General features: G+C 37.8%; 1 protein-coding gene and 1 long non-coding RNA gene across 2 annotated transcripts; both read right to left on the reverse strand.

Moving 5' to 3' along the window:
* Positions 1-725: 725 nt before the first annotated feature.
* Positions 726-12,266, reverse strand: LOC149813797 (NAC domain-containing protein 53-like). The gene is made up of 5 exons (XM_089992160.1): positions 12,171-12,266; positions 11,786-12,083; positions 11,269-11,679; positions 1,666-1,819; positions 726-1,314 (listed from the first exon to the last, which is right to left on the reverse strand). The coding sequence occupies exons 2-5, from the start codon at positions 12,074-12,076 to the stop codon at positions 869-871; spliced, it is 1,302 nt and encodes a 433-aa protein (XP_089848286.1). The 5' UTR covers positions 12,077-12,083; positions 12,171-12,266; the 3' UTR covers positions 726-868.
* A 1,274-nt stretch (positions 12,267-13,540) lies between these two features.
* Positions 13,541-14,849, reverse strand: LOC149813798 (uncharacterized). Its single transcript, XR_016428376.1, has 3 exons — positions 14,568-14,849; positions 14,233-14,373; positions 13,541-14,062 (listed from the first exon to the last, which is right to left on the reverse strand). It is a non-coding gene; the product is annotated as an uncharacterized LOC149813798 (long non-coding RNA).
* Between the last annotated feature and the right edge of the window lie 1,061 nt (positions 14,850-15,910).

Genomic DNA, 15,910 nt, shown 5'->3' on the forward strand with positions numbered 1-15,910 from the left:
GAAATCCTTCCCACGTGTGAGGTTTTAGTACACACCTGAGAGGTGTTCTTACATGGAAACTGAACTGAATCAGCAGATCCGATACGGCCTTGTTTGGAATCTGGTAGCTGTGATGGAATCATGTGCGTCTGTGCATTTGAAGAAGTGGCAGCTGCCAAATCCATTCTTAGTGTAAATACAAAGGAGAAAAGACCTCACTTCCCATCCCAAATGCATAAACGCCCATCCCAGCTACCAGATTCCAATCAAGATCAAAATGATCCAGACCCAAAAAGATGCGTCAACCTTCATTCACCAGTCCATCCGAGAGATTGCCCTAAATTTCATTTTCTTAATGGTATTCCTAAGAGGGGCCCTTCAAAGATGATAACGGGACGCATTTACATCCATCTTCTTAAGATGACCCTCACAATATGGCTCAAAGAAGGGAGGTTTTTCCAAGCATCAATCATCATCCCACACAATTGTAACAATAACACCTATAAACAATCAACTAATAATAAAGAAACAACCACCACCACCACCGCGGGCAACGTGGCCTGTGGGGGTGGTTGTGAAGGCACTGGATCAAACCCCGCTGGTGCATGGATGTATCTGTAGCTTTGGAAGGTGGGCTACGTAAGGCAGAGTGGCTGTGGGCCCTACTTGGGGGGAGGCGAGTCCATTAAGTGGCCCGGTTCTCTCTGAGGGTTCCTCATCATCAAAATAATAATAATAAAGAAAACCAAAATAAGAGACAACCTTACTCTTCTTAGTATAACCTTAATCTTCAGTGTATACATAAATGAGTTTCGTGTAGTTTGTTCAATTAAACATCCGAAAACAACGTATTGGAAGTGTTAACAGCAGCACAAGTCCAGGCATAAGTTTACCTATCACGACATCCAGCAGAAATGTAGTTTCTCAGCTTATAACTTACTGCGAGTAGCATGACCAAAACAAAGAAATGCAAGCAGGCCCTAAGAAATACTGTGAACGCCTTCCCGCCAGAAACATCTAAAATGACAGGGAAGCCAAGAACGCTGGCAAGAGGTACAATGGAGTAAATTTCATCCTTAATTGAGAGAAAAGAGAGGTATCCTGAAAAGCCCATTTTGTACAGTGGCACTTCGTTCATTCCATCACATGATATGTGAAAAGTAGCAGCTGTGACATGGATGGAGCTGGAGGAGTAGACCGCCGGGTTCTGAACTACAGAGTTGTCTGCTTTCTGAGGATATTCTGCAACAGCTGCAGAGGGTGCAGGAATAGATACCAGCATACCATGGACCTGTTTCGACAGACAGTTAACCCATCCACCTTCACATGTGTCATCTGCACCATGATGGGGTTTAACAACAAAATAAGTGAAATTATGCGCTGAACGCACTAGATAAAACATAACCAAAATTAATCACATGAAAGTGTAATTTTAACAGGTTTTCGATCTTTCTTGAGATTATCTTCCATAAGTTGTGACATACTAAAAAAGTCATGAAATGGGCATAACCACCATTAATCTCTACAGGGATCCACATTAGTGAGACATGATGGGTTTTGGAGAACGCAAACTTATGCAATCCATAATATAAACAACCACCATGTTGAGTGTCACCCAATCAACTCACTGAATCACCAGTTGACACATCAAGTGAACAAAGAATAGCCTCTTACTCTTTACCATACCTCGTGCACGAGTGCCTTTATCTGATCTCTGCTTGAGAACCTTGTCCCCTGTCCCAGGATAGGTCTCAAGTATTTGCTTAGAGGCCGACTGCTCTGCAATATGGACTTGCAAGGTATCTGGCTGTTCCACATATGGTAACAATGCTTCATCCACCTGAAAATTGTATACAAAATGGTTGGTATACTCACATCAGATGATGTAGGCATAGAAAATTCAATTTAAGAGACCTTTCACTGATGATAAAATGTGTAAGCTTTTCAAGCTTCTAGAATGCAAGTCAACATTACCTCAGAGTTAATGTTTAAATGCCTATCAATTACATCTGCTTCTTGTCCAATCCCAGAAGAACTTGAACCAACCTCGCATAAATTATTTTCAGTGGCATCAAAATAGTGTAGGAGTTCATCAAGCATTTCAAAACCACGCATCTGTAAGATTTGAAAGATCATTCATTTCTAAAAAGGAGCCATCTTCAATCGGGATATTAGCAGCAGAAGCATCAAAATATGCAAGGGAGTTACTGATCGTTTCAACAGTAGAACAAGGATCCACGGGTTCTGAAAGATCTTTCAATTCCAAGTAATAGCCATCTTCAATATGCTGGCACACCTTGACTAGATCTGTCATGGAAACATCTGTTAAAATGTAAAACTGTACATATATGTATATATAATAATATTATATTATATATATATACATTTTTCATTTCTTTCTTTTCTGTAATTTTTTTCCTTTATTTTTTATTTTTTGTCTTTATGTCATCTAGTTCAGTTTGAACTAGAATGACTGTTGCTAGTCAAGTCCTGTCCAGACTTGACTAGCAATAGAGCTGTTGGACTGACACAGTCCAACAGCTCTTAATAGAGCTGTTGGACTGACACATTCCAACAGCTCTAAATAGAGCTGTTGGACTGTGCCCAACAGCTCTATTGAGTCCTCTTTCAGCTGTGTATATAAAGGGGTGCAGCCCCTCTTGTATTTTACTCCAATGCTTCTTAAGCAATTGGTTTTTCATATCAATAAAGAATACATTTTTTTTTATTTTGTTTCCAATTATACCCTTTTTAAGGGTTATGCTTTAGTGTCATTCTTGACACTTGCTCTTGTTAATCTAAGCTCGTGTTTCGAAGATCCCCATTTCATTTCATGGTATCAGAGCCGCGGAAGTACTAAATCTTGAGGAAAAGCTGCCAAGGTTTCCGTGCCCGTTTGCAAAAGTGTTCGCCACTTGAAGAGAAGTGTTTTATCACTTCATTGGAGAAGATTTCACATCTTGTTGTATTGTTTTTTTTTCTTTCTTTTTCATTTTCCTTGTTTCTCTTCTATCCCTATTCTTTCTCTCCTTGTAATCGATGGATGACAATGATAAAGTCACCATCATGCCTATGAAACTAAGCGATACGAACTATGTAACATGGGCTTCAATCATGAAGCACCATATATGGGGAAAAGGCTTATGGGGGATTGTGGATGGTTCCGATTCGGAACCTAAGCTATCTCTTACTAAAAAAGAGGGAGATAAAGAGGTCCCTCCATCGGAAGAAGAGAAAATCAAGGTTATTGCCTCATACGAGAAGAAATGGAAAGAATGGAGAATATCTCATGCGAAGATAATGTCATGGCTTATCAATAGCGTTGACATTAAAAAATGCTCAAGTCTTGCCAAATTTGATCATGCCGATAAGGCATGGGAATACCTTAAGAATATGTATTCCCTTAAAGATATTGCACATGTGTGCAACCTCCAAGAAAAAGTTCGAATGATGACACAAGGAGACAAAACTATTCGTGAATATTACAATGGGTTGTCCGAACTTTGGGAAGAACTTTCCCTTTTAGAACCAAAGTGGCATTGTGCCGAAGACATCGAGCTTCGTCAGAAACAACTCGATGCCGAACATTTTTACCAGTTTATCACTGGATTAAGGCCGGAATTTGAAACCACTAAATCGGCCCTACTTCACCGGGGAAAATTTTCTTCTATTGTTGAAACTATTGAAGAGTTAACAATGGAAGAAAATCGTCTCCGGAAAGGTTCTTTAAAAATTGAAGATGATTCCGTTTTAGCCGTGTCTAGACCAGAGAATCATGTTCGATCATATAGGCCTCCTCACTTTAACCGACAAAATGGTGACTATGATAAGAAGAAAGTTATTTGTCATCACTGTCATGAACCGGGACACTACAGGCCACAATGTCCCAAACTTAAGGAGCTGAGAGAAAAAAGAGCTGCAATTGCTGGATCGGAGCCTAAAGATCAGGATGCACCAGTTTCCCTGGCCCAACTAATGGAGATTCTCCAGCCTCTCATCAAAGGTGCCTCTTCCTCATCTAAAGCTTCAACCGGCGCAACAGCCTCATCTTTTTCTGATCTAGGTAAAATTTCTTGGCTTCTTGACTCTGGTGCATCTTTTCATATGACCCCAAATAATCAAAGTCTATCCAAATGTGTTAAAAATAAAACAAGTGTGTCAAAGGTCTTTACTGCTGATGGGACTTCTCTTGAAATAGAAGGAATAGGAAATTTTGAAAAAATTTATAAAACAAAAAAATTTTTTATTCCAGAAATTAGACATGTTCCCAAATTAAATTTAAATCTTTTATCTGTATCTCAAATTTCTGATTATGGGTGTAATATTTCTTTTTCTTCTCATGGTTGTTGGGTACAGGATCGCCAGTCAGGCAAGCTGATTGGGGAAGGCCATAGAGAAGGAGGACTCTATTACATGGATTTTTTGGAAATGCCAAAGAAAGCTTTTTGTTATAATATTCAAAAAATAGAGTTGGAACTGTGGCATAAGAGACTTGGTCACCCACATATAGCCAAAATCCAACATTTTCCAAATCTAGGGAAATTTTGTAATTCTGAATCATTTGATTGTAAAGATTGTATTCTCGACAAAATGAAAAGATTACCATTTCAGAACAGAACCTTTTTCTCTTCAAGACCACTTGAATTAATACACTCGGATGTTTGGGGTCCTGCACCAGTAATTTCTAAAGGAGGATTTGTTTACTATGTTATTTTTGTCGATGATTTCTCCCGACATACATGGATGTACTTTCTCAAACATAAGTCTGAAGTATTTTCATACTTTCAAACTTTTCATAATATGGTTAAAAACAAGTTTCAAAATGATATTACTATTTTTCGCACAGATTCAGGGGGAGAGTTCTTATCCACAGATTTTCAAAATTATCTTAAATTGCATGGCATCACACATCAAAGATCTTGTCCTTATACACCTCAACAAAATGGACTGGCAGAACGAAAACATCGCCATATTATAGAAACCACTAGGACTTTATTAATAGCAAATCAAGTCCCGAAAGACTTTTGGGCAGAAGCTGCCTTAACTGCCACATATCTCATTAATAGGATGCCATCTTCTTCGTTACAAAATATCACTCCCATTGAAAAACTTATGAACATTTCTCCAGACTACTCTAGACTAAGAATATTTGGGTGCAAATGTTTCATATTTACTGACAAAAATGATAAACTTTCCCCTCGTGCGATTCCCTGTGCCTTTTTAGGATATGCTGAAAACCAGAAAGGTTATAGATGTTTTGACTTCAAAAATAATAAACTATATGTGTCTAGAAATGTTTCCTTTCTTGAAAATGAGAGCTTCTTTGATTTTAGAAAATTAAAAGACGTCACTGAATACTCCTTTTTGCTAGATCTAACATCAACATCTAATGAATATGACATTGACTGTAACTTTGATGATGATCAAAGAATTATTGATCTTAATGTTGAAAATGAAGAAGTTCATAGAGATACTAGTATTCAATATTCCAGGCGACAAGAGTCTAATCCTCCATGTGCACTTGAGAAATATTCTAACATTCCAACTAGACAATCAACCCGAATCTCGAGGCCTCCAGGAAAGTTTGTATCATACGAGTCTTTCTCACCCACATATAGGGCAGTTATTGCATTAATTCACTCATATGAAGAACCATCCACATATTTTCAAGCAAAAAATGATATCAAATGGATAGAAGCCATGAAAGCTGAATTAGATGCACTTGAAAAGGCTTCTACATGGAATATTCAAGATCTTCCTCCAGGGAAGAAAACTATAGGATGTCGATGGGTTTATAAAATTAAAACCAAGAGTGATGGTACTCTTGAAAGATATAAAGCCCGTTTAGTAGCCAAAGGTTATGCCCAAGAATATGGGATTGATTATGAAGAAACCTTTGCTCCGGTGGCTCGTATGACTACTGTCCGAACCTTAATTGCCTTAGCTTCTATCAAAAAATGGTCTATTTTTCAAATGGATGTCAAAAATGCTTTTTTAAATGGAAAGCTAGTTGAAGAAGTATATATGGAACCCCCTCCTGGTCTAAGTATTCCTAAGGGTAAAGTCCTCCGCTTAGAAAAAGCTCTTTATGGACTTAAACAAGCACCAAAAGCTTGGTATGATAGGTTTAGTCGTGTTATGATTGATATTGGTTTTCAATTCTGTTTAACTGACACTGCTTTGTTTATTAAGAATTCTGATGCAGGGATCATTGTGCTTCTTCTCTATGTGGATGATATGATCATCACCGGAAGCGATAAACAGGGAGTTGAAACAATCAAAACACTTCTTAAATCTCATTTTGAAATGACTGATTTGGGCTTGTTGAGATATTTTTTAGGCATTGAAGTTGCTTATTCTCCTAGAGGATATTTATTATCTCAGACTAAATTTGCTTTTGATATTGTTTTCAGGTGTGGTATTACTGATGATAAGAAAGTCGACACTCCAGAAGTTATTAATGTTAAAATGAAGATTGATGATGGAGAACTTCTTGCAGACCCTACTCCTTACAGACAGCTTGTCGGGGCACTTTCCTATCTATCCATTACCAGACCAGATATAGCACATGTTGTTCATACAGCAAGTCAATTTCAACATGCTCCTACTTCTGTTCATATGGGAGCAGTCATGCGTATTATCAGATACATCAAGTCCTCTCTTTCACGAGGACTTTTCTTATCTTCCTCCTCTTCTCTTGATTTAATTGCATATACTGATGCTGATTGGGGAGGTGATCCCAATAACAGACACTCAACCACTGGCTTTTGTGTCTTTTTAGGGGAATCATTAATCTCGTGGAGGTGTAAAAAGCAGCAGAAGGTATCTCTCTCATCCACCGAAGCTGAATACAGAGCCATGACAACCACGACCATGGAAGTAGTTTGGCTCCGACGACTGCTTGCTGACATGGGAGTTGAAGCAACAAAGGCTTCACAAATGTGTTGTGACAACAAAAGTGCGATCTACATTGCCAGTAACAGAACATTCCACGAACGCACCAAACACATCGAAATGGATTGTCACTACGTCAGAGAGGAATATCTACACGGGATAATTGATCTGCCATATGTCACTTCAGAATATCAGTTAGCAGACTTCTTTACAAAGCCTCTCGCTGCTCCCCGATTTCACTTTCTCTTAGACAAACTTTCGCTCATTGTACCGTAAGTTTGAGGGGGAGTGTTAAAATGTAAAACTGTACATATATGTATATATAATAATATTATATTATATATATATACATTTTTCATTTCTTTCTTTTCTGTAATTTTTTTCCTTTATTTTTTATTTTTTGCCTTTATGTCATCTAGTTCAGTTTGAACTAGAATGACTGTTGCTAGTCAAGTCCTGTCCAGACTTGACTAGCAATAGAGCTGTTGTAGAGCTGTTGGACTGACACAGTCCAACAGCTCTTAATAGAGCTGTTGGACTGACACATTCCAACAGCTCTAAATAGAGCTGTTGGACTGTGCCCAACAGCTCTATTGAGTCCTCTTTCAGCTGTGTATATAAAGGGGTGCAGCCCCTCTTGTATTTTACTCCAATGCTTCTTAAGCAATTGGTTTTTCATATCAATAAAGAATACATTTTTATTTTTTTTTTGTTTCCAGTTATACCCTTTTTAAGGGTTATGCTTTAGTGTCATTCTTGACACTTGCTCTTGTTAATCTAAGCTCGTGTTTCGAAGATCCCCATTTCATTTCAACATCGTCAACAGGGCCACGCAATGCATGTGGATCAGCATCCTGCCGTTCAAGGAATCCCTGAGCACTTTGATAAAAATAAAAAATGTTGTATTCATCTAATTCTGGTGCAGGTAGTTCATTTTCATGCAGAATGCAGCATCCTAAATTCGTGAATAAAATCTCAAAGGTTATGTTGGAAAATTTCGAGAAGACCTATAGAACAAATCATTCTAATTGTTAGGGGACAAGATTCAAACAAGTAAATATGGAAGGATTAGAACATTAAGACTTGCATAGATCATTACAGAGATCAGAATCAATATGATGCACATAAATGAAGCATATAGTGTGTTTTGCTCTTACCATGCACAAGGTTTCTTTGGCATTTGTGACCTCATACTCTCAGCATTAGGGATAATCCATGTCCAAGGCAGTTAGCAAGTCCAATAATGCAGTAACAAAGTAGACAATGTAGAAGATCCAACTCAAACAAGATCGCAACAGCTCTTCATAAATTTAGTTAGCATAGACTCATTTTGGGGCAGCTGTGAACGGAAGATCGTAGTTTGAGACTTTATGTGAAAAAAAAACTTTCACAATTCATATAGTTCAGCAAAAAGGTCATTTGCAGACAATGTTGGGATCCACATGTGTTTACCAGACCATGCTTACAACTTGATATTGACACCAACGCTTATCACTGCCATCATGTTAAAAGTGTATCTTTGAGCATAGCCAGATGGAGCAAATTAGGTCCAACCATTTGCAGAAAGGTAAAGACAACAGAACATAAATACAGATTATTTATAATGATATAAGACAAAGATCTCCTCACAAACTTCAGTAATATGAAATTTAGATTTTTCCAACTACCAACACTATAGAGTTTTACTGTTATACACATACATAGAAAGCCAATTCTATTGACTTACTTTTAGACAATAGAATAAACAAACTGCTTCAAGGTCAACTAGTACATTATGAATCCATCCCAAAACTGTTGTTTCATGCTCCATCCACAGATATTTCCGTTTATAAATATCTCAAGAAACACAAAGAATTAATAGATCTCCCAAAAGAAGTGAGCCAAGCCACGATGATGGTCCAAACCCAGATGCAATAGTTATCACTTGGAAACCTCAGGTGTACATTTATGCATCCTTAGTTTAAGGTTCATAAGCAATTAAAGGTGCAAGGTGGAAGGAAATAGACATACATGATAAAAATGAACAGATTGTGATTCTATCTGACATACTATTGTAAGTTTAATCCAGAATAGAGAATATATGAGAAAGGAAAGACCTCTCTGCTTTTGTTTCCCCATGATGTGAATCTTATGTAGAAAATGATAGTAATCATGGTACATATCAAGCGGGTGGTTAGTGCTAAGAGTAAAATGACAGGATAATATCCACAGACAAATGGAAAGCAGATAAGGGAATTGTTAAATCCTAAAAGTAACTCATTCACACTTCTCACAGAAGATTCAGAGTATTGGGACATTTATGATGGTCTGCGAGTCTAATATGAAATCCTTCATTAGTGGTCCTTGCCTTTATTTGTTCTTTTATGCTAGATAGACCACCTGGCTACAAGATGCCAAGGTGCAAGAATAACAGGTAAGCAAATTCCAGTTCCAGTTGACCTAGACAAGCAAAACAAATAATCATCAGCTGGTATGAGTGTACTTGATTTGAAGAATAAGTATGTTATATTCAGAAGTTCAATGTCATCAATAAAATGGTCAATGCACAGGAGCAAACTAAGATGAACTCCCATTGTCGACAAACCATCACAAACAATTACATGTAAACGATATAATCACAAAGAGCTAGATCTTGCCTTTGAGATCTGTCAAAGATAATAAGTTAACCACTTGGGTGTAAGTTTGAGTAGGACAGATGGTCAGGGGCTTATCTTAAAAGTAGATCATGGTAGTACAATTAGGTTTGATCAAACATACCAACATTGCAAATAATAAATCAAACATTTGATCATCAAATCTACCCAAAGTAACCCAAAGTGCAGGCACAACAAGGTATTAACTCATTGATACTACAACACATCTATGTGTATATGTGTGTTGTCTGTGAAATGGTTAAATTCCACTGCATTTATGAAAAATACAAAATCAAAGACTCATTAAATTCTCGAATTGCAACTGTAAACTCATTGTACACTTTTCTTTTAAAATCACTTAATCACCCTTGCTGGTAGCAATCAATATTAGGAAGTACCATGGTATTTTGAAATTTGTTAGGGAAAAACACTACAAAGTTTTCATAGGTGCCCAAAGTGTCAAACATTCAATAAATTTTGCAAGCCATTTAGTATTAGAATCCTGTCAACACATCTCTCAAACTGGTAAGGCTGGTTATTATCTAGGTAGCATAAATTAAAAGAAGATAACATTTGTGATGAACATTAATCAACTAAATTTACAAACTCAGAGTATATGTTGTGAAAGAACAATGGAATCACACATTGAAAAGTACCAGGTTGTCCAACCAAGGAGAGATTTTGGCCCTGTCATCCACAGTTCCACTAAAGCACGTTCATATATGTCATGTCAGAACTGATTATGGACTGCCAATATCGGAGTGATATTTGAGTGATTGCTTTATTTATCAAGACTATGCCAACCAAAACTGGCATTTCTTGCCTTCATAACAATACCCAAACATACTCGCTAGTGTGCATTCACCAATGCAATTTAAGCCTGACAACAAGCTAGTGTGCACTCACCAATGCAATTTAAGCCTGACAATCTTGGACAAGATGGCAAGAAATTCACCAATCCAATCACATTCAACCTGATGTATGTTCTTTCAGAATTAGAAACAAATAGCAAGATTAAAAAGGAATAGTCCATTGGAAGTACAAGAGCGGACAAGTTATACAATGCATTTTGAACGATTTATGTTTTTCCTGCACGACATATTACACTTTGTTACCAATGAAGAGAAATTATTTGTGGTGCATATTGATAATATTATCAATACTAATACGGATATTAACATTGGTATTAACAATAAAGACAAGGAGACACACACACACGCACACTTATTCTTCCTTGTAGCTACTTTTTAAAAAGAGGGGCAGAAACTTATTTTCGATAGCCAGTCATCAAAAGCCCAATAAGTAGCCAACGTGGGTCTATCCCATCTAACTAACCCTGTAAGATGGAATGTACTAATGCTTTTCCAATAACTCCTTAAAGCCTTGATTGATTTCACAAAAAAATACAATTAAATTTTTTGCAACCTCAACTTTTCTTTCTTGTTGCTTCAGAATAGATATATCGGCATCCAAGCTTTTTTTATATTCAAGACACATTAATACGTAGACAGCCGAAGACATATAACGAGTGGGAACAACCACAATCTCCAAATGAAAACAACAAATTACCGAAGCAGAAGAAATAAGACATATATATATATATATATATATATATATATATATATATATATATATATATATATATATATATATATATATATATATAAAATCAGAAATATAGGCACGCAAAAATGTGAATAGAATTTCACAGAAGGATGTACAGAAACCGCACGTTAAGCCTTGAAAAGGCATCTATATATACCTGCTCATAACTGTCCTCTCGAGTGATCCCTCCACTTGGCGAAGAGTTGAGGACATCTTCACCTTGCCCACCAGAATGCATCAGAAACTGATCAGTCTCGTCCAGATAAACTATCGGGCAACCTTGTGAATCAACAAATTCCTGTCCTGAATCATCAGACACGCAAGGCGAACCAAAAGCTTGCCCGGAAAATGCGTCATCCTCGAGCTTAGGAACCAAAACTGATGGATCCATCACCGTCCGTGGTTCAGAGGCAGACGCCCCGTGATTCAACAAAGCAAGAGGCGTCTCAGACTCAACCATATCGTCGTCCTCCCATTCTTCCTCAATAAACGGCCCCCCGTATTGTTCACCATTTTTGGGGCCTGCGCCGCTCTTCTGAAAGATTCGGCATATCGCATACGCATCCTTCTGCGCCCCAAAATGATCAAGACCAAACTCCGTAAATGACTAAACAGCACAAAGAATCCATCAAATCTCGGTGAATTCCCAAACAATCAGAGGATGGATCAATTACCTGAGCTCCACCGTTCCCGCCCGACGACTCCTCTTCCAGAAGACGGTACTCTTGCATAACCCAATTGGTCCTTTCCCCGCAAGGCGCCCTGCCCTTATGATAAACCAGCGTCTTCATCATCCCGACCACCCTCGAATTCTGCCTGATCGCCCTATCTTTCCCGGTTGTCTTCCAGAAACCGAGCTCGGTCGCTCGGTTCGTCCGCGACCCGTTCCCATACTTCCTATCCAGAGTGCTGAAGAAGTACCATTCCAGGTCTCCGCTCTTCAAACAGGATCTCGCTGTGTACATCGAAATTCTAAAGTCTAGAATTCAAGACAACGGAAATCTCTGAGGTTTGCACCAAAAGAAGGAGATAGGAGGAAAGATTAAGGGAAAGGAGTACCGGGGAGGTCCCAGGGCTCGGATTTGTAGACGTCGATCTCGGAGATGGCATTGAAGCGGATGGGTCAGACATGAACCTTCCTCTTGAGATAATAACTCACCAACTCCTCGTCGGTGGGGTGGAACCTAAAGCCTGGTGGAAGGGATACCCCCCCCCCCCCCCCCGTCCATCAAATTCACACGATTCTCCCTCTCTCTCTCTCTCTCTCTCTCTCTCTCTCTCTCTCTCTCTCTCTCTCTCTCTCTCTCAAAACCAGAACTCAGCTCGATCGATCAATTGATTCTGCCCGCTCGCTAAGGACGCAACGACAGTCTCCGTGGAGGGCGCGCGTCTTCCATGTTGACGCGGTGATGGAGAGAGAGAGAGAGGAAAGAAGAGCTTAGGAGTTAAGTGTTGGAACGAGGACGTCAATCGGCGGTCAGCAAAGACGCAACCGTTTTGTCTCATTCTTACATTTGGCGCCATAAGGGACCTGTGGTCGCCAACATTAAAAATTAGATGGATCACGTATTTTAATCTTATTAGTAGAAAATTGTGAATATTTAAGTCGGTGTCCGGGCTGGGAGCCGGGATCTACTTTTTGGGGATTTTTCAAGCTAGTTTGATGGCGTGTCCAGGGTTGAACGAAATTACAGAACATTGGTTTTCCTCTAATGTTTGTTTGGACAGTACTCAAATGCTATGTTTCAAATGTCCGTTGTTTGAAGATGATGTGCAGATAACTTGGACAATCATGGATATTGGGTCGAATTACTTCATTTTGGATGGTGTGACCCCGATCCATCCATTATTTTACATGTTTTAACAAGTTTATTATGGTTTTTTGCCTGAATATGGATCCAATTACAAAATTATATTTAAAAATCATAAATTTTTGCCTGAATATGGATTTGAAATTGATTTTTGCCTCGAATATGGATCTCGAATGTGATTTTTGCCCCGAATATGAAGTTTTGCTCCAAATAAGGATCTCAAATTAGATTTTTTGCCCCAAATATGAATCTCGAATTGAATTTTTGCCCCAAATATGAATTTTTGTCTCGAATATGAATCCTGAATTGGATATTTACCCTGAATATGTATTTTTTCCCCGAAAATATGTTATGCTCTCTCTCTCTTCTTTGGAGAATGGGCTACTATAATGTACTATGATCCGATTTGAAACAAGTTTAGTTTTAGATATGATGATGACCAGAAATTGCTTTCAGAGTTTAAAACAAAATTTTATCAAAGGAATTTAAAGAAGACAGTTTGCTTTGCTTTTCAGTATTTCAACAAACAAATAAGGATTATTTGTAACATGGCCTTTATTCATCTACAAAAATTCAACTAGATACAAAAGATTATGAAAGATATAGCAACAACTTTTTTAAACAAAGAAGTTACAAGGGGTTGTGAATGTTTTACACCAAATGCAAACTTCTTCAAAGAATTTATGTAAATGTTTGCTTTCAAGTTAACACTTGCTGATGAGATTTCAGTCATGTAATGTGTCAATGTGTGTTCAAATTTCAAGCTGAACATTTCAGACAAGTATTCGACCACCAGATGACTGCTTACAGACAAATTCTTCTTCCTCCATGTTAGTGATCCAAATAAGTAGCCATTGGATGGTGCAACCACTTTGAAGCTGACAGTAAAACTCATCTTTTGGCCCCAGCTAGTGAAGTTCAAAAACCTTGGCACTATAGTCACTTCAACTCCAGGTGGTAGAGACACTATCACTCGAACTTCACAGGCAAACACAGGACATCTCCTGCTAATAATGAAGGCTTTAACTTCTCACCAAGTATCCTACAAAAATGATAATACAATTAAGCATAATAATTCAAGCTTGATTTCTTCTTTGCTTGAACTTGGATGATCCCTTTGTTGAAATCTTCATGGTTAACCTGAAATACAGAAAGATGTGTTGCATGAGGACCTCCAGTTGTTGGAAAGAAATTTTGCATCAATTCAGGGAACTATGTATGATCAACAAAGCTATATATGAGTGGTAGCTCACAAGATGCACACAATTATTTATAAAGATCATAAATTTGAGAAAAAGAAAAGGCATGACCTCGGTTGCATCACAACGAAGAGCCATCATGCCTGGCTCTACACAAACAGCTTTGAGTTGAGCCCCATTGAAATCATCAGTTGAACGCGCTAGATCTTCAAAATTAACATATGGATGAACTTTCATTTTTCTTGAGTGAATCTGTCACAAGTGGAGCTTTTTAGTTGTATTATGCACCACAACAACATTGAAAATGGCTAGCAAGTAAAAACACATGAAGTTTCTTTTATTCAGTCACCTAGCATTCTAGGCCACCATAAACAAAATAATGATTAATATAAAAAAATAAAAATCACATAGCACTGCCAAAAATATAATACTAACTTGCAACTCACCTCTTTGGAAGTTTCGCTGCTTCTTCACATTTTAGAAGTTCTGCATATAAGCAATCCGCAGCCAGTAGTTCATCATGCGTACCCATTTCAACAAGTTGCTCCTCTTCCATTACAGCAATATAATAAGCATTTCTTATAAGACTAAGCCATCGGGCTATGATGATGGTTGATCGGCCCAACATGAGGATATCTAGAGCTTCTTGAATTGCCCTTTCTGCCTCAAAATCAAGACCTCCAGTAACTTCATCTAGTAGCAGGATGCATGGGTTTGAAAGAACTGCTCTAGCAACAGAGAGCTTTATCTTATGTTCACCAAAGTAAATAGATGTGCATGTATGCGTGTATAATACAATGTTAAAAATCTTCAGACGTAGTTCAATTTCAGAAAACCATAGTGAAGTTTAATGTTTATTTAGGAAGAAGAGGACTAACATTATAAAATTTGCAACACTAAACAGGAAACTGAAATACAATATCAACAAAAAGGGTATCACCAACCACTCCAATGACAGAGGGAAGCCATCCTTTGTACAGAGCTCGAGGGCTTTCTTCACGCAGAACAGTTGACAGTGCATGAAACATACCATTGTACTGGTAAGGGGACTTGTCCGTCTGCATAAACCATTTAACAATTCAAGCAATAAGACAATAACTTCAAAGGAATTACAAATAAAGGACCTGGACAGTTAGCCTTTCGCGACAATTCAAGCAATAAGACAATTATCAGTAAGTGTTGGCTAACGGAGAAAACAAATTTTAATAAAGGAAAGAACTTTAAAGGAATGACAAATAAAGGATCTGGACAGTTAGCCTTCCGTGAACCATGTCCATGAGATAAGTTGCAGACATTTCAATAATGCCTGCACATGCTCCAACTCCAAGACGCAGAACTAGAGTTAAATGTGCATCATTTGCAAAAGCAGATGAAGGCAAGATAGTATCATGACATCCATGCCCCACCACCAATAAATACATCATATATAAGCTTAGCATGATCCCATTTATAAAAATCATTGACTTTTAGGGAAAAGAGTGTACCAACATACCAAATATTCAAATGTTAAGAGAGCATAAGCTAAAATAACAAGAATGTATTATTATTTTATAATGAAAAAACTTCATGTATTTTTACTTGGTAGCTAGTGCTAAATACATGGAAATAGGATCATTAATGATGATAGTATTAGGATCAAGTTTATGTTATTGCTTGGCTTGTGTTTGTCTTATGTGTTTGCATTGCCAAGTCTTCTAATTTGCATAGTTACATCTTGTATTATTTTATTTCACATTTCACAAAATAGGTATGCAAATGTATGCATTTCCTGTTCAATTGAGAAAGAAAG

This window comes from Nuphar pumila, chromosome 16 (genome assembly GCF_984573655.1).
Source record: "Nuphar pumila chromosome 16, dmNupPumi1.hap1.1, whole genome shotgun sequence".
Lineage (NCBI taxonomy): Eukaryota > Viridiplantae > Streptophyta > Magnoliopsida > Nymphaeales > Nymphaeaceae > Nuphar > Nuphar pumila.